This window comes from Monodon monoceros, unplaced genomic scaffold, assembly GCF_005190385.1.
Source record: "Monodon monoceros isolate NGI ecotype Baffin Bay Population unplaced genomic scaffold, NGI_Narwhal_1 Super_Scaffold_16, whole genome shotgun sequence".
Classification (NCBI taxonomy): Eukaryota; Metazoa; Chordata; class Mammalia; order Artiodactyla; family Monodontidae; genus Monodon; species Monodon monoceros.
Genome location: NW_021703772.1, coordinates 23,946,513 through 23,974,083, shown reverse-complemented (window position 1 = coordinate 23,974,083; position 27,571 = coordinate 23,946,513). Strand labels below are relative to the sequence as shown.

At 34.8% G+C, this 27,571-nt stretch overlaps 1 protein-coding gene across 10 annotated transcripts in view; it reads right to left on the bottom strand.

Moving 5' to 3' along the window:
- IKZF2 (IKAROS family zinc finger 2) overlaps positions 1–27,571 on the bottom strand; it is a 177,370-nt gene that overhangs the window by 53,817 nt on the left and 95,982 nt on the right. For 7 of the 10 annotated variants that reach the window (XM_029224994.1, XM_029224995.1, XM_029224993.1 and 4 more), the window contains 2 exons: positions 19,856–20,122; positions 13,338–13,505 (listed from right to left, as the gene is read on the bottom strand). In XM_029224994.1, the coding sequence (XP_029080827.1) occupies positions 13,338–13,505; positions 19,856–20,122 (435 nt within the window). The remainder of the gene's footprint in view (positions 1–13,337; positions 13,506–19,855; positions 20,123–27,571) is intronic. The other 3 variants (XM_029224998.1, XM_029224996.1, XM_029225001.1) reach the window with 1 other exon arrangement.

Here is a 27,571-nt window from a genome sequence, read left to right as displayed (position 1 = left end):
AATGATAATCTTTTAGCCACATACCTAATTTTCAGACATTTTAAACTCTTATTTTACAACATAATCAGTACTATTAATATCCAAAGGTCTATAACCTATAGCAAATCCATGTTATAAAAAGATTTCATATGTAATAGAAACTTAAGGTACTTATTTATGTACTTTTTGTTTACCTCAGAAAAATAAAGCAAAGTAATATTGAAGCAAACATTGAAGGATTAGGGGGAAAACAGCCTATGAGAAAAACAAAGAGTAGAAGGCAGAAGGAGAGACAAGAACAGGAAGATAACTTAAATGAAACAAGATGAAAAGGGTGTATTAGACAAGAAAGTTAGAGATTACAAATGCCACATGTGCTTTGAAGTACCTTTTAGTTTATGGAATTCCTGAACAGTCAATAATTTAAGGAAATGATGCGACAGTAGTAGTGAGTCCCTTAGTAGGAAATGACAGTAAATCTGAGGGCATATCATCTTCATGGCAAAGTAACAGACTGTCCCATATGAGAAGACTTAAAACTAGAGCATTTGACATGAACTTGTTTCTTTAACAGTATGGTTAAAGGTTAGCACTATCTCAAACCAAGCCAGATGCTACTTTTCAACTTTATTTTCAAGAAATTTGAAGAGGAGGAAAAAACTATCTTTTCTTACCAGCTTCTCTAAGAACATGTAGTTTATACCTTGAAAATGCCTGTTAGCTGGTTTAATAGTCCACTAAATGTGAACATCCAAATATATTCAGAAGCAGGGTGAGTCATAATATTCTATAGGTATATTCTCATGATAGTTAAAGGAATAACTGAACAAAATATAAAATAGAGTTAAAAATAAAAGGCAAACTTTTGAGTTTGCAGCAGTACACTATTGAACTGATACATTTTTTAAAAAATTAGTATTAGGAAAACTAATACAAGTATTCCATATTTCTGAGCTATTTTTATGGATAAAATATAGTACATGGAATTATAGGGTCTTAAAAAAACAAAAAGACAGTCCTTATATAAAAGAACTAAAAATGTACAATGAGGCGGATGTTGTTTTAACAGATGGATATTTATATGGTACATCTGGTCCAGTTGCTTTTTATAGGACAAAATAGCTTTAACTTGACAACCAGACATAAAGAAAAAACTTCTTAAGTGAAATTTGTCAAACATTGAATAGATTACAAAATCATGTTGTAAAAATTAACATAACTGAGGTGTTTGGAAATAAACTAGACATTTGCTCAGAATAATGTAGGCTTATTGATCCTAAGTCAAAAGACTATGACACTGGAAGGTTTCTCAAACAGATATATTCTAGGGTTATATGCTATAGATATATCACATAAACTAATTTTAAAAAGTGTTTATTTTTAGGTGATATATCCAAATAATTATATAATAAATACTGATTTAACTGAAAGCTAATAAGGTTTTCCTCTGACTTTTATAACAGGTCTTACTGAAAACACAAAGTAATTCTTATTTTATTAAAATGAGATGAACAAAAAAAAATCAGAAAAAATTCCTACACTTATCTGCTTATTCAAGGATATTTTATTTATATATCTCTGAACAGTACCTTAATGTTATAATAAGTAATGTAAAAATACAGTAGTGTTAAGGAATACAAGAGACAGTGGATAAGTTTCCTTGGGACATAGGGTTGTTCATTTTCAAGTGAAAAGATTCCATTTTTAAGCAAAGAATATTTTTTTGTAAGAATGTAAGTCCAGTACAATTCCATGGCCAAAACTGAATTTTACATATGGCATAAAAACATTTGAGACTGCGCAAGAGGCATTCTTACTTACTTTTTTCTCTTTACAATTTATACAAAGGAATGTATAATGCATATATATTACATAAGTTTCCATACATTAAAAATACATACTCTTCTATTGTGTTTTAAATATTTGGGCACTGCATTAGAGTATGTGAGAAATATACCTGAAGTGTTAATTAGGAAAAAATATGTAATTCTATTTCCTCCTAGATTTAAAAAATAACAAGTATGCTAAGTATTGTTTTGATTAATAGGGGTCCAGGGCTTAATTGTAACACTATTTCCCCAGTGTACTGGCTATAATAAAGACAATTAAAAGGAGTAATACCTAACGTATGAAGCACACTAATCAAATTTCTAAGAATGAAAGGACTATAATCACTTGCTAAACTAAAAATCTGACAAAACTAATAAAACATTTTTTATAGCAGGAGCACTGATTCAGCACAAAAAACTGACATAAATACTATGTTATGTTATAAATTTGCATAAAGGAAATTAGATGATTTGTGTGGTAAATCTCAGATTAATGGATAGAGTTTAAAATATAAACCAGTATCTTTTATTTTCCTACAACCTTATATATTAATATGAGGTTGGGATATGTTTATAAAGTGTAGTTTACTTTCTCAATGGACTAGAAATTTGACTGTGGTCTCCAGCTGATATATTGTTGATGATACAATTCTTTATTTCTCTCTCCTTTCCTTCTCGTCATTTAAATTTCACATGTAAAAGGATCTGGGTTTTTTTTTTCCTTCCTCAGTCATTCTTTCTTTTTGAGTGTTCCAAAGAGGCAAAAGTAGAAAGAGGGTTGCAATTGCTAGATATCTTAAATTTAGCCAACATACTGCAATAAAATAAAGCAATTCTAATGAAATATCCAGCATCAATATCAGCAGAATAGCTCTAACCCATAATACATGAAAATAGTTTTAAAAAAATTAAACACTGATGACTGTTGTACAAACAAAACTTAGATTGTATTATTTCACTTTTTTTTTCCTAAATGGACAATATTTCACAAATAGGATATAGCACTGCCATAACAAAAGTAAGAATGGTTCTGATTTCTCCTGTTATTATCTTAAGAAGTTGGGAATAAAATCTAGGAGTTGTTGACAGGAATTATCTGCTATTGAAAAAAGATGATCATATTAATCTATTTCCGGAAATAATATTATACTGTTTAAAATTATTGTTAGAGGGCTTCCCTGGTGGCGCAGTGGTTGAGAGTCCGCCTGCCGATGCAGGGGATATGGGTTTGTGCCCTGGTCCGGGAAGATCCCACATGCTGCGGAGCGGCTGAGCCCGTGAGCCATGGCCGCTGAGCCTGCGCGTCCGGAGCCTGTGCTCCACAACGGGAGAGGCCACAACAGTGAGAGGCCCGCGTACCACAAAAAAAATAAATAAATAAATAAAAATAAAATTATTGTTAGAAAACAAACTTTTCCATAGCAAATACTGGCAAACACTACCAAAACATTTTTGCTCTTTAAGGAGCCCTGATTTATTATTTATTTATAAAACTGGGCATCCTTTCAAAATTAAAAGAATGTTATCAAGGACTGTAATCAAAATTTAAAACATGCAATCAAATGTGTGACTGCATCTTCCATCCCAGTGTGAAAAATATCATTCAAGTACTAAGTGGCAAAGGTGGGAGAGGGAAAAGTCAACATTGTTTCACACTTCTGCTGGCATTCAGCAACACAGAGCTTTTTCAAAAATATTCTTTAAAAGGGAATGCATTTTAAATGAACAAACTATATCTGGAACTAGAAGTGCAAAATCAGAAACTGTCTATATCAAGGTTCTGAGATTTACGTTAGCAGATGGTAGCAGAGAAGTAATGTTGGTGCCATGAAGGTCATCTGAAAATCTTAATACCTATTCCATTTTATGCAAATCTGTTTTGAAAGTTAAAACAAACAATAGAAAACTAAAAAAAAAAACTGGGGAGTGGGGACTACACCTTTATCATTGAGTTAAAAGAGTTCAGCAAGACAGAGGATGCAATAAACATATGGGGCTGTATCATTTATTCCGCAGCATGTAGTACAGATATTGGAGTTTGACTGTCTTGGTTTGAATTCAGGCTCTGCCCGTGTGACCTCTCTGTGCCTCAGTCTCCTCACCTGTAAACTAGGAATAATATTAGCGAGAAGCTTTCTGTCTCTCCATTCCCTTTGAAAAGCATACTGAAATTCTGGTGCTCCCAGGCCCTTCTTTGGTATGCCGACATAAACACTTCTAGCAGTTGAACTGGATACTCATGTTCAGTCAGTTATGATTCTAGCCAAACCTATTTATGCCAGCTGTACCTGTTATCATAATTAAGTAAATTATTCAAATATACATATTCCAATAAAATAAGTACAGAAAGAAAATTCTTTCTATAAAAACTAATTTTACCACTCTGGAAAAATTCAATAAAGGTGAGTTTAAAAAAACCACTAATGAATTGGAGGTAGGCAAAGGTAATCTTAAAAATTAGTGAGAAAAATCTTTTTTTTTTTTTTTTTTGCGGTATGCGGGCCTCTCACTGTTGTGGCCTCTCCCGTTGTGGAGCACAGGCTCCGGACGCGCAGGCTCCGCGGCCATGGCTCATGGTCCCAGCCGCTCTGCAGCATGTGGGATCTTCCCGGACCGGGGCACAAACCCGTGTCCCCTGCATCGGCAGGCGGACTCTCAACCACTGAGCCACCAGGGAAGCCGAAGAAAAATCTTTAAAAACTTTAATAGAAGTCTGATTGCTTCACAAGGTCTTTAAGTTCTTAAAGAAACTGAAAATGGAATTAGAGATGATGTGATATGAGTGTGGTTTAGGCCAGGAAAATTACTTGGAATTCCATAACTAAATTCCTCACTGAAAGGAAAGGGCCTGGCCTTATATATATATATTAAAAAAAAAGGATTAAATGCATATTTTATATGGGGTTGGCCAATAACATACATCTGACGGAAAAACCCGAACAAACTTTTGGCCACCCCAATGTTTATATTTTTAAATGTTAAGGACCTTTTTTATGAAAAGAATTTCCCATATTGCTAGACGTACTGTTTTTAATTGATAAACTTACCTGATTTTGCTCATGTCAGGTAAAGGAGTGTTAATTAAACGAATAATCCATAGGAAGTGCTTAGCACAGTGCCTCATGCCTATGGAGAGTTCAAGAAATGCCAGACATTACCTGTCAATAACCTAACTATTGGGGCTATGCAACCAAAATCAAGACACTACCTGGTGTCCTCTAGAGTATGCAAGAGAGTTCCAAATAGAAACTTTCAGCTTATATGGGATCTTACAAGGGAGGGAAGGAAGAAAGAAAGAAAGGAAGGAAGAAAGAAAGAAAGAAGGAAAGAAAGAACGAGCTAGCATTTATTGAATGTATACTGTATTCCAGATATTTTTCTTAAACTGATAGATATAAAATCTCACAGAAATATGTAAGTGCACATCAATACTGGGCTCACTGTTACCAACCTACTACATGGAAAATTTTCAAATCTAAAACACAGGAAGCAAAGATGCAGTATTAATACTGTAGAACACAATAGCTAACTAGATAAAAGAAAACAATGAGCACTCATTACCCAAAGTAGGGGTTGGGATGGAAGAGAAGGAAGCAAGATACTTTGTATTAATAATAGTATTTATAAAAAAACAGAAATTAGAATTAAAAATCATTACATTACACTTAATACCCTATACTAGTAAGTTTAAGCACTAGTTCTTAAATTTAATCAATCTGTGGCATATTTTCTTTCACCTCTACAGCCATTTTCACTCTGCTCTGCTCTACTCCTGCAGGAGGCTAATTTCTATTGGCTTCAGCAATAGGCTCCTTTTTCCTCTGTTTATGCTCATTTAATGTAAGGCATCAGCAAGATAGGAGGGGTGGAAAGAGTGAGGCCAAGGTGTTTATTCCTCAGTCACAGGTTAGCAGGGGTACATTCCTCTACTGAAGGTCAGTTTCAAGACTGTCTCCTACATCTCCTAATTCCAGTGACCTCTTCAGACATGGGATTGCAACCATCCCCTGTTGGTTTTCTTTATGCCTACCCCTTCTCTTGTAAATATTAGTGCTTTCATGAATGTCTCCACATTTTCCCCATTTGAGTGTCTTACTGCTTTCCTATCAGGGCTCTGATTGATAGTTATTGGTAGCATGAGTGGCCCAAGGTCTCAGACAAAATGGCATTCTGGCATTGAGTTTCTCATGTTTGAAGAGAATAGCAATGGCCTCCTTATCAGGAAGTTAGTGAAATCCTGGTAATTCTAGACATGTGCTAGCAACATGATTACTCAAATTGTCACTGATGGTAGTATGAAGTGCAGATGCAAGGCAAAGCTTTAGGAGTTGTGGTCTTTACTTGCTGAAGCAACAATGGTGGTGTCTAATGTGAAGACTGTAGTGTTACATGGCTACTTCTGATGGCCTGAAGGATTATACAAAGGAGAAAGGACAAATCGAAGGTCCTGAATGCTCAAGTCAGAACAGCAGTGAAATATCAAAGTTCCCTGTTAGCTTTAAGGGAGTCCTTATTTACTTAAGGCTCAGGGCAAATAAGGCTGAAGACCAACTCCAGAATCTGATTTGAAGGGTTATGAAATTGCCATATTAAATAAAATGGGCAAAACCAATACCATTTGGTCTTGGTAACAGGGTAATGATAGGGAAAGAGTGAAACAAGGGTTGTTACAATCTAATCAAATACTGAGGTTCAGAATGTTGAACCCCTAAACCCTCCCGAACCATCCTTGCCAGAAGACACATTTGTCTTCACTCCCCACCATTCCATTTAAGGAAACCAACAGTCCCGTAAATCAGCCTTTCCATATAGTAAGAGGACTTCCAACTGCTTCAGCTGAGGCGGGAACCCAATCAGAGAATGGCGATTCTTTTCAGGACTCATTTCTGTTACCACTCATGGCCCTCCAGGCTCATACCAAGTTAGATATTAATATAGCCAAAATCGAGGGATATTTAGGAGGTGACAGCCTGTACACTGAAAGAATTGCAAAACTTTACCAATTTGTATCAGTAAGGAGTCCAGATAGCATGTAAGGAAATGGATTGATTCTAAGGGTTTTATACCAAGAAGATGAATTAAAATGCTAGATCAGGCCAAATTTATCAATATAGGTGCATTCATCTGGAATTTGGGATTTAATATATTGCCTTGAGCAGGTGGGAGTGACTGGTTTATTGAATCCTTGATTCAATGATGGCTTACATAGTGAAAAGTTGAAAGGGCAGAATTTTCTTGGCACACCAAAGAAGAAGTCCAAAAGCTCAAGTAAGAATATTGGAAAAGGGCTTCCCTGGTGGCGCAGCGGTTGAGAGTCTGCCTGCCGATGCAGGGGACACGGGTTCATGCCCTGGTCCAGGAAGATCCCACATGCCGCGAAGCGGCTGGGCCCATGAGCCATGGCTGCTGAGCCTGCGCGTCCGGAGCCTGTGCTCCGCAACGGGAGAGGCCACAGCAGTGAGAGGCCCGCGTACTGCAAAAAAAAAAAACAAAAACAAACAAACAACAACAGAAAAAGAATATTGGTAAGGATCTATTATGAATGACCCCGTTCAGTCCTCCTCTAACCATACCCTTGGAAGGGCCTCACCAAAGAATTACATTGGTGAGTAAAGAACCAGCATGCTTGGAAAGCTTCCTGGTAACTGTCTTCTCTAGGCTGGAGAGAACAATGATAGATGTTACCAACAGATCTGGGCTCCCTAATTTAAACGTATCCAATGTGATCTTCTGAGATGGCAGAGGCTTTGTGGTAGAAATTAATTTCAGGAAGTGCAGTTATCTTAATAAGCCACGGGGATGGGATAACAATGTGTTTTGCGCCACAGGGTTCTATGGAAATGGCTAATGGATTACAGATCCTCCAAGAATGAAAACGATGGTTAGACTGCCAAGCTGCTAACTATCTTACATGGACAGAAAAAGTCTAGGTCTTGTGGGCAAAAACCCAACTTTAGTCGCCGTAGTGGGATTCATGATCTCTTATCCACTGCCCAGACCTAAGTCTATTCACATATCCAGAGTCACATAATTTTAGGTGGAGCCAGAGTCCCTTTCAGAAGGGCCCTGAAACCTGGCCACCGCTGTATGCTATGAATTTTCCTCTAAGCCATTCCAGAATCACCTGTGGCCATTTATGAGGGTGACTGTGAATTGGGAGAAGGAAAATACCAAATCCTTCTGCAGGTTATTAGACAATTGTATTAGATTAGCTCTGAATTGACATTAATCCCTGGAACCCAAAATACCACTGTGGCCCACCAGTCAAACTGGGAGCTTATGGAGGTCAAGATATATATGGAGACTTCACCCAAGTCCATCTTATAGTATCATAGGAATAAATGCATTTAGTAATGGGAAGAACCCTTACACTGGTTCCCTGACCCATGGCAGGAGGTCTATTATAAAAAGCCAAGAACAGTGCTGTCCAATGAAAATATGAATCACATATATAATTTAAAATTTTCTAATAGCCACATTTTAAACAGGTGGAATTAATTTTCATAATATATTTAATAAATATAATTTCAACATGTGGCATTAACCATATGAAGGTACTTAACAGCCACATGTGACTAGTGGCTACCATATAGGAGACTGCAGCCCTAGAACTATCATTTCTTCCAAGATAATAAACTAAAACTGAAGGATGCTAGGGTGGTCACTCCTACTACATACCCGTTTAAGCTGTTTGTTAGGCTAATGCAAGACCTAGATGGTTCTATGGATGAATGACAGTTTAATCACATAATGCCAACTACAGAAGCAGTTCTAGTAGTAGTATCTCTGCTGGAGCATATTAACATAGTACCTGATACCATGTATGGAGCTACTGACTTAATTTCTTTTAAAAGTAATTCCTTATCAACAAAGATAATCAGAGGCAGTTTGTCTTCACAATGCAGGGTCAACATACTTTCACTATCTTACCTTAAGGCTAGGTCAACTCTTCTCTCTTTGTCATAATATAGTCCAAAGAAATCTTGTTCATCTTGACATCTCACATAACATCAAGCTGGAACATTACGTTCATAGTATCATACTAATTGGATTTGGTGATGGGTCAGGAAGTAGTAAACACTTAAGATGCCTCAGTAAGACATATATTAGGGCATAGGAGATAATCTCTATGAAAAGTTGAGATTTGCAGCATTGGTGAAATTTTAGGGGCCTAGCGATGTAGGCATGTTGAAATAAGAGCCTCTATAGTAAATGATAAGTTGTTGCACCTTGTACCTTTCATTATGAAGAAGGAGACAGAAAATGTGGTGTCCTCTTTGAATTTTAGAAGCAAGATATACCACGTTTGGGTGTTCTGCTCTGATGCATGTACTAGATAATCAACAAGGCTGCCAACATTGAGAGGGGACTGGGGCAAGAAATGAATCTGCAGTGTACCTCTGCTGTAATGAAAGCTGCTATTTAGACCTGTGGTTCTAAGATCCAGAAATGTAATGATTTTTGGAAATATCTGTGGTAAGCAAAGATGGTGTATGACATCTGCCACTGAAGCATCAGAATGCAAATCCCTAGTGGAGTAAAGATATGTGATCTTCTCAGTAATGATTTGCCATTTGAAAAGCAGCTCTTAATTTGTTATTGGACTCTTGTTAAGACTGAGTATTAGGCCATGCGACTCCAAAAGACTACGTGGCCCAAACTAGACAAAACGAACTATGTGTTAATCCGATTCAACATATCATACAATAAGACGTGCACAAGAGCATTTCATTATTAAATGAAACTTGGATCACACAGGTTTGGGAAGCCCAAGTATATATCATGAGCAAGTAGCTCACGTGTTTCTGATACCTGCTACTACTGCTTCACAGTCTCTCACAATCTGGCCTCATGGGGTGTTCTCAATGACCAATTAATGTAGGATAAAACCACATGAACCCAGCTTGTAAATGGATTGTATGGTATTTAGTATTAGCTGCAACTACTGTGTTATAGGCCCAGTGAAGGGGGCTGCCCCTGGAATATAGTAGTGAAAGATAACCCCCTAGCAGAATTTCAGATTGTACGGTTTGCATGGAAGAAGAGATAGCTGAGGTAATGATACATGGCATGGCCATATGGTCAAGGACTTGGAAGAACAAGACTGGAAGATTGGAGATTGAAGGTTTGGGAGAGTTATGCAGATGTGCCTCTCAGAATTGGTACAAAGTGTGACAACATGGTTACTACGTGAATTCCCTCTGGAGGGCTTCCATCGTGGAGAACCCTCTTAGTAATCTGGACAAGATTATGTGATGGGTGACCCAAGCCAATAACACAATCTGTTTTATGGATGACAGATTCTCTATCTAGCTACCCTGGTGCTTGCTCAAGTGGCCCACGTACAAAGTGACAATGGGAACAAGGGTGGAAACTATGTATGGCTTCAACAACATAGATTTGCCCCTCTCTATGGCTGATTTAACTACCACAACTGCTGAGTTAACCACTTTCCAATGCTGAGACACTGATACAGCACTATTCTCCAAGGTGATCGACCAGTCAATTAATGGCTGGCAGGTTACAATGAACTTCTTTCAACCTGAAGGAGGGAGAAATTTATTCTCATAGGAATTGATAGATATTTGGTATATAGATCTACCTCCCCTCCCTTCAGTACTTTTGTATGTGCCTCTACGCCTGGATTTAACAGAATGCCTTAACAATTACCATAGTATTCCTTAAAATATTGACTTTAACCAGGAAATTCTTTTCACAGCAAAGGAAATATAGAAATGGGCTCAAACCTATAGATTTCGCTGGCCATACCTCATGCCACGTCATCCAGAATCATTTGGCCAAATAGAGTGATGACGTGGCCTACCAGTGGAGTGGTTCATGTGTAGTTGCTAGCTGGGAGAAGTTTGGGTGTGTTCTATAGGATGTGATAAATGCCAAAAGTCATCTATCTCCTCCATTGCCAGAATGCATAAGTTTGAGAACAAAGAGGTTAAGGTAGTAGTGGACACAACACAAATACCTCAAATAACTCATTTAAGGGATTTTCACTTCCTGTGCTGAAATCTTGGGATTGGTGGTTTTGGAGATCTCAGTGCCCAAAGGAAGAATGTTTCCACCAGGGATCAGAGTTCTGTTACCATTGTATTGGAAGCTGAGACTACTCCCTGGCTATTTGGGGCATTTTAAGCTGCTGAATTAACAGGAAGAGAAGTGGGCTATTGGCTGGTAATTTTTCCAGATTACCAAAATGATCTGGGGTTGTTGTTATATGATATGGGCAAGGCCAACTATGTTTGAAACTCAGGAGATTTAGTGGGGCATCTCTAACAAAAACTTCTTCAATAATGCTGGTTATTGAAAAACTACAGTAATCCAAGGAAGGAAGGGCCACCAAATACTCAATGTTGTAGGAATTCAGGATCACCCATAAAGAACCCTGTCCAGACCAGGGGCTAAAAAGAGGGTGAAAGTAAGGGGAAGATGAAATTGGCAGTGGAAGAAGAAAGCCATATATATTGTGAAAAGCATTGGTGATGGTTAGTGTTGGAAGTAGGTCTGAACTGACTTCACCCCTTGATGATGCAGTAAGTGGATGATACCCCTCTCCCCCTCTCATCCCTCCATTAAACTCCCCTTATTAGCCAATTTGAGCATATCTGTTTATATATCTGCAAAAGTCATGACTTAGTATACCAAAATGCAAAATCGGCATAATAGCAGTTAAAGGGACCATGTCTTTTTTTTTTTTGAACCTCAAAGTAGAAATGTATTTATTTACAAAATTTACAGTTTCATAGAAACAGCTTTGCTTTATGCACATCAACTTTATAATTATATAGAACCATGTAAATTATAGGGTCTGGCCTTGCAAAGCCAGTGGAAGGGGCTTACTTTGGGTGACATCTTTCCCTCCCCTCATTCCACTAGCCACCAACCGGGAGCCCCTGTATGGGCCATGCCTAATCTGCATAACGAAACCAACTGTAGCTGTCCAGCTTCGTCTAACACAAAAACCAAGGTGTCTTGACTTCTTAGACACTACCCACAGGGATAAATCTCTTGAAAGAACAAAAAGGAAATCAAGGAAACAAATTGAGATGACTGTCAAATGCCTTCCAGAGGTGTCAACAGGCAGTGAACCTTCTAAGAGCAATCTAGCAATCACCAGGCAAAATTACATGTATACACTAAACCGTGGTAGTAAAAACAACACAGTTTTGTAAATTTTGTGACCAGTGGAAACAGATGTTTAAAGTTATATTTCTGCCTCAACTTCATCCTCATGCAAAGCTATGTTTTATATAATCCTTGGTCAACTGAATAATACTTTAATAAGCCAGAGTGCATGGCTACCTAAAGGAAATAACTGTCAGGTCTTAAAAATATCTTTCAATAAAGAATACTTTTTATAATAAAACAATACCACTTTAAGATATAATTTTCACAGAATAATTTTTAAATAAAATATAATGTGCGATAGTTGGAAATGAGTGAACTGCTTAAAGTCAGGGATGAATATAAAATATATACTTAAAACAGTTTAATATTTGCTTTAATTTCATTTTTCTGTAACAGCCCCAAATTTAAGAGTTAATGTCTAGAATAGTTTTACATTATTTCACATTCACGTTAAAAAACTGTGTAAAGCCTTAAGGATTAACAGGAAAAATGTAAAGAAAGATAGTATGAGCATTACCTCACAACCCACAGCACTCTCTAATATAGTTTGTCAATGTAGATGAAGATATCACTTCCATCATATCTTCATATTAAAATTAAATTTTAATACATCATTATGAACAGAAGGAGCATATAAAACTGGCTGAAGAGTATTCTATATTAATTTTCCACCTTTAACTTCTTAGTTATGGCAATTCATGCTAAAGCCAAATGAAATTCATTCGGTATCTAATCATTCTTTTGCTTGTATGCACTATATTCTGGCATTTAAAATAAAATCAAACTTATTCTAGATTTTTAAATGATGATTTATGAAGCAGAGAAAAGTTTCAGACAGCATCCAATGACTATAGTTTGAGAGTTAAAGAAACGAGGGTTAAAATTAAACATAAAACACTCTCACAGCCAATTTTCTAATGAGCATAATATTTTCAAGTTTAAAAATAGTGATATTTGACTTCCCACTGAGGTCCCAGCCCAGGTACCATATCAGTCAAAATAATATCACAGCTTTCCTCTCCTCTATGGTAACAACAGCACGTAACGATGATATTTTACTAGATTTTCCGTTATTCTGGATTAACCATAATTACTGCATTAATAATTGTAAAATTTAAAAATCATAGAAAATTTATGTAACAGCTGTTTTCTTCAATGGCTTGAAACTCTTCAGTTGACAGTACTCCTTTCTGCCAAGTCTGTAAGTCTAAAAAAGAAGGGCCATATGCATCCTGCAAGATTTGTCAGTTATTCAGTGTACACAAATAAAAATACTGTCTAGCTCATTCCCAGCTATGCACCAAAGTTAGAAGTTACTTTGTGTTATGCTATAGCAGTCTCCTGAGTTCTCATATTTTACCTTCTACTCAAAGAGTTGGTGGCACTTACCAGAGTGGGTCCTGAGGTGTCCTGTGAGGGCGTCCCTCCTTCTACAGGCATAGCTACAGAAAGGACATTTGAACGGCTTCTCTCCAGAGTGTAACTTTATGTGTCTCAAAAGGTTGCCCTTCTGAGTAAAAGAAGCTCCACACTGGTTACAATGGAAGGGACGTTCACCTGCAGAAGGGGAAAGAGGTGGGGACGATCAAGTAGGTTATGTGCAAGTGACTAATTTGCTGTACAATGTTAACTACAGCCAGTTCTCTGTGCTGAGAATGTCCATCTCCCTCCTAAGTCTTCCAAACCTTTATCTTCCTAGAATTTGCTTTGCTAATACCAAAGTCCCAAACTTTAGGTCAAGTGCCGTTTCAGCTCTTCATGTAAATTTTACGGGATTCCTGTCATTGACTGCAAAGAGTAACAATCATAGCATTGACCACTGGTTGAACAACTAGGTGCCATCACTTTACTGACTTTATTGGTTGCTTTACATACAATATTTCAAACCTCACGATGGCATTACTAATTTGGTATTAATAATTTCAATTTACAAATGAAGGAATGGAAGTTCAAGTATCAAAGTTTCTGATTATAGCCACAGCTAATAGGTAATTGAGCTGATCATGACTCTTGGTCAATTTGACTACAAAATCTTGCTCTCTTTACTGTACCATGTTATCTCTTAAAATAAATCACAGAAACTTTGAGCTGAAAGGGACCTTTAGTCTAACTCCCCAATTTAGCTGATAATTTTGTTATCAGGGAGCCAAAGAGGTTCAATGAATGAACTAGGTTGCAAAGCTCATTACCACAAAATCTCAAAATATAGCCCAGGTCTCTGGATTCTCCTAGTTACTAACAATAAAACCTGTGGCAAAATTTCCTGATATAATCAGAGAAAATCAAAAGAAAATTATTCATCCAGACATTTCCTGTACATATATTCTCTGTTTCTTGTGAAAATCATTTATTTGATAGGAACCTTTTCTCCTACTACTCATATTGCCCTAAAATTGTTTAAGCCAGAATTATCTGCTGTCTGTTGCCATCAACTGGCTGTTGACAATGTCACTGAAGGTAAAAACGTAGTTTGATGAGGGAGTAAAATTGGCAAGTAGGATCATACGGATAACATCATTAAACCATGATGAAATACTCCCTTTAAACATGTCTATCTCTAAAGATAGACATAAAATATAAATTAACATATAAATAATACAAATATATTAAAACTCGACATTAGGATAAAAATTAAATGAAAAAACAATTCCCTTTTGGTTGAACTGGACCATTTCTGTACTTGAGGTTAGATAATGACTGTAATTTTAATAGTTTTCAAAAAATTTTACACTGAATTGTCATGTTTCATATCTTTAACTGAAACATTCATAATAATAGTGAATAATGAAACCACACTGTATTGGGGGGCCTTTAAAATAATGCAAACTCAATGATTCTTTTTATTAAAGAAAGCTAGGAGGCATAAATAAGATAAACTTTGGTCACCTTCTGGCAGCTACCACTGCACATTCTATCATATAGATTATAAAGCCCAAGGAAACTGAAAAACTGACAGATCAGGTGTATCTTGAATTCTGTAGTTCTTGCTCATTTTGGAACTTAATGAGATATATACCCAAAAAGAGTAATCTGTGTGTGTGTAGCAAGGGTTAAGGTTTTTTTCTTAAGAAATTTGGAGAGGAAACTTAGGACCTAAGTTTACAAAAAGTCCTATATTGATGGTTGAAAAAGAATTATTCATAATGTTAAAGTTACCTTAAGTTTTATCTAATTTAACTTGGTTGATTCATTTGGTAAAACTGACAAATCAACACTAAATACAGCTTAAAAAAGAGGCACAACCTAAAACCTCTCATATGATATCTTATAAAATAATCAAAGTTTAAAAATAAACCTAATTTTGGTAAATTTTTTTTAATCTTACGCACACAGACACACACACATATACAACTTAATTCTTTTACTTGTTTCAATGGAACAGCAGTCTAAAACTTTAAAATCAGAATTTTCTTCTCCCCACCTGTGTCATGAAATTAGTAATAAAAAGGCAGGAGGATTTTATTAATGAAATTTTCTTACTCTCTAAAAAGTTAATAGCAAATGTAAATTACACATTTTACTAAAAACATTTGATTTTACTTTTGAAATCTATGTAGGGTTTCCCAGGCAATAACAAATTAGTACTCAATAACTTAAAAACAAATTAATGTGGTGAACAAAAATATTTGAAATCATGTTTTGCCTTTGGAAAATACTCCTGTAGCATGCTAACTTTGATTTTCTTTAAGCTTCCTAAGGTCTTTGAGCTGAAATATTTAAAAATTCCTAATTTAGGTTACTGAATTCATCATTCAGAATAATGCTAATCTAAAAAAATTATAATAAGGATCATTTTTAAAAAATAATTTTTAATTTACTTAATTGAGTTTTATGAGACTAATGACAGGGTAATTTAGTTGTTAGGTTACATTTATAAAATATTCCAGATATCCTCAAATATTTTTTAATAAGAATTACTTCTGAATTTATATGATCATCTTTAAAGGGGTTGGAGAAATGTCTAGTTATATCCAGAGACACTGCCGTGTTGCTGAGTGAATAAGTCTTAGTGAGAAGGCGTTTGCTAATTCTGTTCCCATGGCCATGGGAAGTAAAGAAAGAAGCATGATGAAGGTAATCAGTCATGTGCCCATTTTTGATAAGAGGAAAGAGACTATGATAATAATGCACTTTGATTTCAATCAGATGAAGCTTTAAGAAATACTGATTTTCCTGGCCTATTAATTTCAGAGGTATGTGTAAAATCTGATAACTAACTGAAAGGTACAGTTGACTACCCATAATGTCTATGTAACTTGAAACAACACATCTTGGTTATTTCTTTTATAATAATTTGTTTTTTCTTTAATAAATAGACTGAATCAATTGGTCCTTTTCAGGTTGGTTTAGACCTTGTCTAAAATATATATATATATATATATATATATATATATATATATATTAATCACTTTCTTCAGATGTAAATAAAAGCAAATTTCAGAAGAAACCCACAAATTTACTAAATACATTAGTGACATTAAAGAGTAAGTCCAAGTCAAAAACATCAAGTAGGCTATTGTATCTGTGATAACTAATCCTCCCATGGGTGGGCACCAAAGTCTGGATTAACAACTCTGGATCCAGGAGAACAATTAAGATGTAGTCACGTAGCCATGCTATTCTTTATTTCCATTCTCAATCTGTTTTTTTTTAAATCTTCTAATCTACTCAAGGACCATTTTATTCACTGGGTGAAGTTATCTACCTATTATGGAATAAATTATATTTCAATATTTTATATACTTTCATAAACATATTTCTAGATCTGTGTTTATTCAACTGAAATGCAAGTATACATGCATCAATTTGCTTTGGTGAATCAAAGACAGAGGGTGTGCCTGTGTTGCATGGAACAACCACCTACAAATGTGAAAAATCCCAACCATGTGTAGAGAGGGCCTTAGAGCAAGAGAATGGCTCTACAAAGCTGCAATGGACAAAATATGATGCTGAAAACTTAGTTACAAAGATAACAGTACTCTACCCCAAAGAGATGCAAAATTAAGTATATTCTACATTTATAGTGTTTGTATCAATTTGTGTTTATGCATGAATTGATTTACTACCCCTGCTTCTTTTCTTCTCCCTGTATTCCCAGTGAAGAGTGCCTGGAGTATCCGATGACAATATTACCTGATTACCTACTAAAGTAGCAATACCAAAGAAACAGCACCAAGCCATTAAAAAAGACGCTGGAATTGGCACTTTAGTAGAGTATGAAAGAGAAAGAAGAAGAAGTGAATTAGATATGATACTCCATGTCAGTTTAATGAATTGGGTGGTTATGTATCTTTTTCCACTATCAATTTTATATTAGACATTCCATGAGCTAAACGCTCATAGAAACAAGCATATGTTTCTCAAAGGCTTTTAAGGATTTAAGACAAAGTCTTTTATACTAGCAAGGTATAAATAGTTGGTGAGAGGGGGAAGTTCTAAAATGAAGACAGTTCATCAAATTAAGGAGAAAACATTTGGTTAATGACTATATTCTGACTATATATATATTTTCCAATCTAAAGAAATACAAGTAGACTTTCTATTCTCATATTGCTAAAATGGAGTTGAAAATGTCATGACCCACTCAGATTGTTATAAACTGGGTCATCAGAAATACATATAAAAATGGCTAATTTAAAGACACATCATCACAATTTCACGGTTAACAATGTATGGCAGGTATCCCAAGCTCCTCTACGAATGGCTAGTAACTTTAAGAAAAACCTCCCAGATCTGAGGAAAGTGTAATAATTTTTCCAGTACTCTAATAAATATTTATTAACAATAAAAGTTCATAGAGTTCCAAGAGTACTTTAAATAGTTGTTCAGTCTATTTTCCTTGCCTTTACTAGCTGAGTGAATCCCATACTCCTAGGACTTGTGGAAATCTGTATAACTATTTAGAAACACTTTCCATGTTAGTTAGATGGTTTTCAACTCTACTAGAGTAAAAAATATGAAGTGGACAGTACAGTAGGTATGCAATTGTTAACTGTGTTTATAAACCAACAATCCTCATGAAAATCACTGCAGTCACAGTGAAACATCAATTAACCTAAATTTTCAACAGAGTATATTCAGATTCTTTGAATATTCTTAACTCAGACCATAAAAGGTTTATTAAATATCTTACAAAATTTTTTAAAATATATTTTTTAGCCTTAAAATGAACACTATATGCAATTCAACTGAAAAGTCATTAGACTAATTTTGTTTAGTTTCTACATTGCTAGATGGGAGAAGTTAGACATCTGAGTGTTATCTTCCTCAATATAATCACTCTGAGATTATGAATACATCGTAACTTTGTGGAACTCTTCTTTTAGAACTGCAGTTGGAATTACTTCATGAGCATAGAAGAAAAGTAGCCTCACTACTTTACAGCCTTTTCCTTTTTTTTCTTATCAAATATGGTACCAAGCTTGATCTTTTAATTTTTCCATGAGACATTTTTAAAAATTAAAAAAAATTTCATTAGTAATACAAATATTACTATAAACTTAAAAATATTTTAAAATCATGATGCTATTTAAAAAGGAAATTCAAAACAAAAAAGTAAAAATGTAACTGACTATATGGTTGGATAAGAGTGTAAGCCCTAAAGCTGATGATTTTGTTTAAGATAACACTGATTTTAATGTGTAATTTCTCACTATAATTAAAATATCAGCCTTATAGTAATACCTCATCATAAAATATTGATATATTGATATACCAAGCATAGAAAATTGGAACAAAACCACTCTGGACATCAGGAAACCTTGACCCTAGCCTCACAATGCCCTTAACCACATAAGGGATCATGGATAAATCACTTGACTGTTTCGGGCTTCAGTTTCTTGATGTGTAAATGAGAGGTTTGGACTAAGAAGACATCAATGTCCCTGGTATCTCTCATGTTTTAAGCATCTACTTATGAAATTGATTATCTAGAAGTCAGTCTTTTAAATCAATGTCTTTACTGTGATTTCTCTCTCTTCCAAAAGAGTGTCATATTTTAAAACTCTGAGTGTATGAGTTATTACTATTTTGCTGTATAATACTACTCTGCATTATAGTTTAAGCTATCATTACCTTTAAATCAAATTTCATATAAATTTGAATTTTTCTGGGTCAATGATCTGCCTACCTTGCCACAATCTCATTTCTTGTGTTTTACATTAAAAAGAAATTAAAAAAAATTTTACCAAAGGATTTGAAGAGGTTTAAATAAGGCCTTCTCACTGAGTTGGTTTTTCGCATTACTCAAAGGTCTAAAAGTGTATATTAAATTAACCTGAGGTCTCTTTCCTCACCTGATTCTGTGATTACACATTCCTACCACCCTTTGCTGTACTCTACCCTACGTATCTCCTTGCAGGAGTTATAGTTAAAAATTACAGGAAGATGGTGACATCCTGGAACTGGGGGAGATAAATATCTGCCTCCTACAGAGACCCATGGTAGGCAAAGATTGATTGGAAATTGTATTCCAAGAAGTTAACTAGACAAGATGAAAATGATCAACCCTTACATAAACGCATGAGTACCATGTTATAGTATAAACGTCTAGCTAGCAAACTCTATTACCTGCCCATGGGTATGGTAAAATATGTATAGGAATACAAAAAGATCAAGTTACACAATGAAATTCTCCTATACCTTTTGAACCCTTATCATATTTTTGCTATATTAAGAACTGTGGAAACTGAATCCCAAACTTCTTTTTTGATATGCTATTCAGATTTGAAGGCTGGAAGTCAAGACCCAGGCTACTCTCTGCTTTTCAGCAATCCAATACTAGCAGAATTCTGAAAAGGTAGTTTCACCATTGCCACCCCTGAATAAAAAGGAAAGAGAATAGATGTCAGGTAATATCAACATCAGATGTCACAGGCAGTCATCAGGTTATTCTTTCAGCTGCTTACCAGTGTGACTCCTTTTATGTACCATAAGCACATTGGGCCCAATGCAAACCATGCCACAGACGTCACATTTCAGTTTACCATTCGGAAGCCGGATTCCTCCCTCGCCTTGAAGCTCCTGGACTTTCCTGTTGTCTGCCACCTCGCTGCTTTCAATTAGGGGTTCTTCTAGGCTGCTACCCTCATCATGGCCCCTGATCTCGTCTTCGCGGCTCAGGGGTTTCCTGTCACACTCTTCATCACTCTGCATTTCTAGCTTTACTGAATTTGCTGTAATTTAAAAAGAAGAAAGGAAGACATTTTAAATGCATGTTATGTGTTGTCACCTACATCTCTTTTCCACCCACTGCCATTCTATTAACATGGTTGAGAATGCTATACTAAGTAGAATATAGTCCATCCCCCATGCAATGTTAGTACATACTGTGTTCTATGATATTTCCGTGAAGCTCTGGCATGAAAGTGAAGATGGCTTAGGAAAGCTCAGTATCAACTGGTATTGTTATACTTTTGAGTTTGTCACTAAGGCTACTAGACTGAGGTAGGATTATGAAAAAGACAAGATTAGATACTGCTTAACCCATTGAGCTACACCTCTTCTGAAGGTAACAATCATTATATACACACTTCATAGTCTCTGTTTTCCATTAGGGTACTTGCATAAACCTGTTTTTTTTTTAACATCTTTATTCGAGTATAATTGCTTTACAGTGTTGTGTTAGTTTCTGCTGTATAACAAAGTGAATCAGCTATCTGTATACATATATCCCCATATCCCCTCCCTCTTGCCTCTCCCTCCCACCCTGCCTATTCCACCCCTCTAGGTGGTCACAAAGCACTGAGCTGATCTCCCTGTGCGATGCAGCTGCTTCCCACTAGCTATTTTACATTTGGTAGTGTATATATGTCAACGCTCCTCTCTCACTTCGTCCCAGCTTACCCTACCCCCTCTCTGTGTCCTCAAGTCCATTCTCTACGTCTGCGTCTTTATTCCTATCCTGTCCCTAGGTTCATCAGAACCATATTTTCTTTTTATTCTATCAAGAGAAACAACTCGGGATCTTAATCCAGCAAATAGCTTAGACGTATGAAGGCACACTGTCAAGGCAAATATCCTAAAATCAGACTAAACACATACATTCAGTTGAGAGCTGTATAAATGAAGGGCAGAATGCACAGACCTCACGTGCTCTTAAGCTACTCTTTTTTTTCCTGTGTGAAAAAAGTTCTCTATGGAACATATTAGTCTGCAAATCAAAGTATTCCAACTTTAATCTATGCACACCAAAAAGCAGTGAATGACAGGAATGGCATAGCATGCATGCACGCACTTGTGACTGTTAAGAAATTCAATGCCTTCTGTTTGCTGTTTTTGGATCATCCCACAGAAAAGTTGGAATTTTGTTAGCACAGCCCTCATTATGGATTGCTGACAGAGTCCTTTCACAAGAGAAACAAGCTTTAAATGAATACCAGTTTTTTATCCAGTGATCTTGAAAATGCCTCAAGAAACCATATCAAAGTTACTAAGCAAAACAAATTATTTGGTATTTCTTGAATAGAGGAACTATTTTCATAAAAAGGAAGTAAGTTCTTTTTACTGCAATTGTTTTCTTAGAGAAACCACCCCTTCTGTGATTTGTCGTTAGTACTCATGATAGGTAGTATATATTATCAAAATGACTCTTCCCTTTCTCCCTCTTTGGAACTCCCCTGTGAACTACAGGCAGTGTGGTACAATGTGGGGATCACTGGATTTAGTCAGGAGAATTGGCTTTGACATTTACTGCAGTATAATCTTGAACTAAGTATTTAACCTCTGAATCTTACGTCTTTCATTTGTGGAGATGAATTCAGATTACAGAATAAAGTTTAAGCAGTATAGTTTAGCTATTAAGAGTGAAGATCCTAGCGGTGGCACTTAGTAAGCAGTGTCACCTTCTGCAAGTTACTTAAGTTCTCTATGTCCTCTACAACACTGGGACGATAACGGTACCCACTTCCTAGGGCAGATGTAAGCATTAAATGAGTAAATATAAAAAATGGGCTTACTATTATTTTTCTTTGGACATACAGTGCTCTTTTTATTCCGTAAGGTTTTTGTAAAGATCAATTAACTTATAGTATGTAAACTATCCCAAGATCTACAAAGGGATAGACAGTCTTCTTGCCTGATCTCTAATAAAACATCTACTCCCTTGAGTTTTACCCTATTTACAAATTAGGACTGCTTTACTGGGTTTTGAGAAGAGTAAAGACAATATTTTTCCATCTTAATATCCCCAGTATGCTAAAGAAATCTGTGGCATATAGGAGGTATTTCAGGCAGTATTCCCTGAGGTATTTTACTTGATTTAGAATCTTCTTTCTTTAAGCTTTTTAAAAATATGTTTAAAGTATCCATTAACATAACAACAAAAAATTAATCGTCATAAAGGATAAAAAGTGAAAATTAAGTCCTTTTCTACCCAAAGTTCACCCATTCTTCAGTTCTGGTCTCAAAAACAACCCCTATCCTTGTCTTCTGTTTAGAACTGTGTGTGTGTATATGTATGTGTGTACCTGTGTGTATATATAGTCTCTCTTTTTACACAAATTGGACTGTACAATTTATCTGACTTTAACTTTCCTTTCTTCAATTAACATCTGTTCAATATTTTCCATACACAGGAATCTACACTGTTCTTTCTAATACCTGCATAAAATCGACTTTACAAATATAATTCATTCATCCAGGCTTTTAAGATTACTTCTCATTTAGTGCTATTATAGACACTATTGTATAATACCACACAGAACTGTTAATCTGATAAACACTGGTTATTGTACTTCAGATTTTTAATGTGCATTTTTTTATTGTGAATGAAGTTGGGCATCTTTTTCTATGTTTAAATGTGTGTGGTTTTTTTTTTTTTTTTTTGTAGAACTGCCTATCAAAGTTCTTTGCCCATTTTTCTACTAGGTTGTCAGCCTTTCTCACTGAATTTAAATGCTTTATATACTAAGGAACTTAGCGCTGTGTCTGATATGTTTTGCAAAAATTTCGGTTTATCTTTTTACTCTAGGGTATTTTTTGGCATGTATGCTAATTTTAAATTTTGAATTTTTAACATTTTCAATTATGGCTTCTGGATTCTGTGTCTTGCTTCAATAGATTTTTCCATATTCCAAGAAATTTTTCCATATTTTTTCTGAGAAGGAAAATTTTTCTAATTAATGTAAAATACTATTGGTTACCCTGTGTAGTCCCACATTTCATCCACAACTGTCAGTCATTTAAAAGAAATATTAAGAAGAAAACAAATGAAAAGTATGACTTTATGCAGCATGACTTCATACACCAGCCTGTGAGCAAATTTTCCCGCACATTTAAGTGATGTCCTAAAGATCACAAACTTCGCAGCAATGCCATCATTTACATTCCTGAACTAGTCAATATCTGATAAGCTACCTTTAATGAGTATAAGGTCTACTAGCATTTCGAGAACTGAAGAAATGTATACCTAAAAGAGTGGGTTTTGGGTCTGAAACTATAGGCCTCTTAAATTTCAAAACAGTACCAAATTATGAAGGATATGACTTGATGTTACACTAAAGTATCATCTTTTCCCTAGTGAGAATATTATAATATGGACATCAAAACATAGTCTCAAACATGGGTAAATATGTCATTTAACAATTTATTGGATATTAAAATTATACTTAGAATTTCTACCACAGAAGAATATACTTGAAATGAATATCCAAAAAAAAAATGTTTATTAGCACTGAAATACAGAAAAAGTGGAAAATTATAGTCATCTTTTCTCTAACAATATTATACTCTAAGGAATTATATGTTTGCCATGTATGAATGTGTACACACTATTACTGTAGTAAACAGTATATTTATTGATATAGTAAATCAATAAAATGAAACACATTTTATTGTTAAATGTGTTAAAGCATAGATTAAGTTTTGCATTAATATGGCCTATGTACAAACAAAATTCCATTCTAATTAATATTTAACCCATCCTACTAAAATTAAGTTGAAATTCTAGGACAAAAAGTGATTACTTAAAGTGGTCTGAATGTTAACTGTTAAATAGAAAAAATTTCCCTACTCAAAGAACATAAAAGAAATTCTCCTATGATTTATTTTTACTGTTTAGGATGTTTCTAATTAACACAGAGCACCTAATATTTTAACTCATTAATGATTAAATTCAAATGTCTGGTAAATTTACACTCTATAATTTATATATTAATAAATGAGTTATATCATAATTATTTGTAGTTACAATATATAAAGCTATTATAATTATTAATCATTGTATAATAATCATAGTACATAAGTTACCAAATCTTTAAATTTTAACTCTTCATATAATACTTCTTTTACAATTTGGTTAACAGAAAGGCATCCTCATAAATGGCTAATTTCTATGAAGATAAGAACTTGCTAGTGTGAGTGAAATCTTATTATTATAAATCTCAGTACCAACAATTATTTTTCAAGCTTATTTTCTTGCTACGAAATGAATGTAAAATTTAAACGTATCTGTGGGAATTTACATATACTTTTATATACTGACAAGCAGTAAGTTTAATAAAAATATTTTGTCAGAATGAATGATTAGCAATGAAAAGATGTGAAATAAGATTTTAATTGATCAATCTGTTCTTTGTTATTTGATATTGTAGTCACAAATAACTATAATATATAGATATTTGAATATTTTTAATAAATATGCTTAACATAGGTATCTTTTCTTCTCAAAGGAGATGATATAGTTCAGTTTAAAACAAAGAAAAGTCAAATTTTAAAGCATCAAGAAAAAGTTAATTGTTATAGTGATTTTTTTTTTTAGTAGACTTGGAGGTTTGTGAACATGGTTCAAGGATAATAACATTTAATCAAAAAGACTTTCATAATCAATTTTACATAGACAAAGCTTTGAATATATTTCATGTTAAAACATTCCACATATATATTTATGCAAAAAATTGCTTCATAATGCAAACATGTTTATGAATTAAAGCTTTATCCCCCTCTTCTTTATGCTTTCAAACTACTGTTTTTGAACTTTAGGATATAGTTTATAGATGCTATAAAAACGCATGGTGGGGGCTTCCCTGGTGGCGCAGTGGTTGGGGGTCTGCCTGCCGATGCAGGGGACACGGGTTCGAGCCCCGGTCCGGGAGGATCCCACGTGCCGCGGAGCGGCTGGGCCCGTGAGCCATGGCCTCTGGGCCTGCGCGTCCGGAGCCTGTGCTCCGCAGCGGGAGGGGCCGCGACAGTGAGAGGCCCGCGTACCGCAAAAAAAAAAAAACACGCATGGTTTAATCACCTCCCATTTACATGTAATCATCCCAATGTTGAGAAGTAAAGAGACTCATACAAGAGCTCTTATAAATGACTCCCAGGCCAAATAAATTTCAATTGTAGAAGTTTCTTCAGTAACCATACTGTGCTCTCTACACTCAAAGCCTTCATAATTATCATTGTTTCGAGATACATAATACTGAGTGGATAAAGTTACACTAGACTTGCCTTAAATTCAGTAACATGGTATTAAATAAAAGGATAACTGAATAAGGGTATTTACACAGCTAAACATATATAGATCACTGTTTTGTTTTTTTTAAAAAAGGCAGAAAACCAAATGGGGAAAAAATTATGTTATTTTGTGAAGCTGTTAAAACAACATTATTTTGGTTGTCTATTTCATACTGAAATTTTCTTTACTACTCATTATACTTCGAAAATTAAAGACAATTCAAAACCCAAATGTATACCACTTAAAAATAAAATGTAAAATGAAATGTACAATGTTGTTACATACACTAATAGATCTCACCCACCTCAACCAATAAGACACAAGGACCAAAATGGAATTCTCTCTAAAACTCATTGAACCAGCAAATATTTATTGCTTGCCTAATACTTTGCTAAAAGTGATTCATTATGAAGGTTTAAGACTAAAAGCTGAAGAATATTTTTCACTTAAATAAGAAACCTATATTAGCAGGATGGTATATACCCAGGTCATGAAAGAGTTTATGAGTAAAAGTACAGGAAATATTTTACTAACCTGTAATTTGAATTTATTGAACAGTACATAAATGTGAAGAAGCTTTTCCTTAGAAATTGGACATTTCCTATTTTTTACACCATAACTTCACCAAATTACGCACTTATGCAAGGTGGCATATGATTTTGTAATGTCTGGCACCTGATGGCTTCAAATAATACAGAATTCTCAATTTTTAAAATTTTGGGGAAAAGATCAGTTTTTACACATATGGTGAAGTATATCCAGTTAATTTTGAATTACCAAATTGAAGGAATAAATTCTATCCTCATCCTTAGAATGAGGTTTTCACAGATAATCCTATCTTTTTTAAAATGTCAAGTTTTGAAAAATCATAGTAACCAGAACCTAAAATGTCATTATTAAAATATTTTTTAAAATCTAAATTAAACTTTATACAACTTAAAACTTTATTATTAGTATGAGTTGATTCTACTAATCCACGAACAGATTATTGAAATTCCCTAGCCAGGAAAATAATCCAAAGGGATTATGATTTATTTGCTGTATTTGAAAGGATATATTTATTGTGATTTATTCTGTTTAATTTCCAAATTATGTTTTTCAACTCTTAATTTTTAAAGGAAGCAAATACTACAGGAGTTAAATATTTCTTTCACAGTGCTAATAATAAAAGAGAGCTAAAATGCCATTCTTATCAAACTGGGAAAAAAAATCTTTCAGGTGTGATGTATAAGTGGACTTTCACATGCTTGGTTTCTGTTGTGTGAACATTCAAGAGGACACTTAAGGGGTGTTATTACTTATAAGCATTAATTTCTCCAGGGCTATGCCAGATACTTGAAACGGTGTTATACACACTAATTGAATCAATATGTCTATCTAATAATCTGTTGAAGTTGCTTCTGAGCTAATACAACTCTCTCTCATTTAAACTTTCAAAAAAGAGACACCAAACATGATTAAATCCATGTTAACAGCCCAGCAGCTGTTTAAATAATGTGTTAAAAAAACAAACTGCTTTCAAAACTCTGATGTAAAGCACAATTATTTACTAATGAACTTACAACCGTCTAAACAATGAAAGTAAAATCCTCACAACAAAAATTATATTAAGGTATGTGCAATCATTTTTCAACAAATTTCCTCAACAAAATTTCACACAATATAAAAACTTTGTTCCTTTTAACTGTGAGTAAATAAATGCATAAGTCTTGCAAAACAGCTGCCTCATATAACATCCTTAAAGTATTCGTTTTAGAAAAGGTTGGACAAGTCTAGACACTGGTGTCAGTGAACTGCAGCTGAGCCATTTGTAGGTAGCATTCTGTCTGCACATCACATCACCTCATTTTCTCGTCCTCCCCCCACTCTCTCCTTTCCCCAATATAGTTAGACTATGTATTTCTTAAACCTAGTAGGGTAATAGATCAAGACAGTGCTGGTTTCTGAAATATGACTACTATTCTAAAAACAGTGTGGAAGAAAGTTACTCTGCACCTGATTGCAGGAAATCAGGGTCTTTACCTCCCTTTCTGCCACTTAACTAGTTCTGGGACCTTTTGGGAAATTTTTTTATTTTGACTCAGCCACCTGCATCACCTGAAATATGGGAAAAATAACACTTGATACTCCTGAAAACATCAGGCTAGATAAAATAGTCTCTTTACACTAAGGGTTT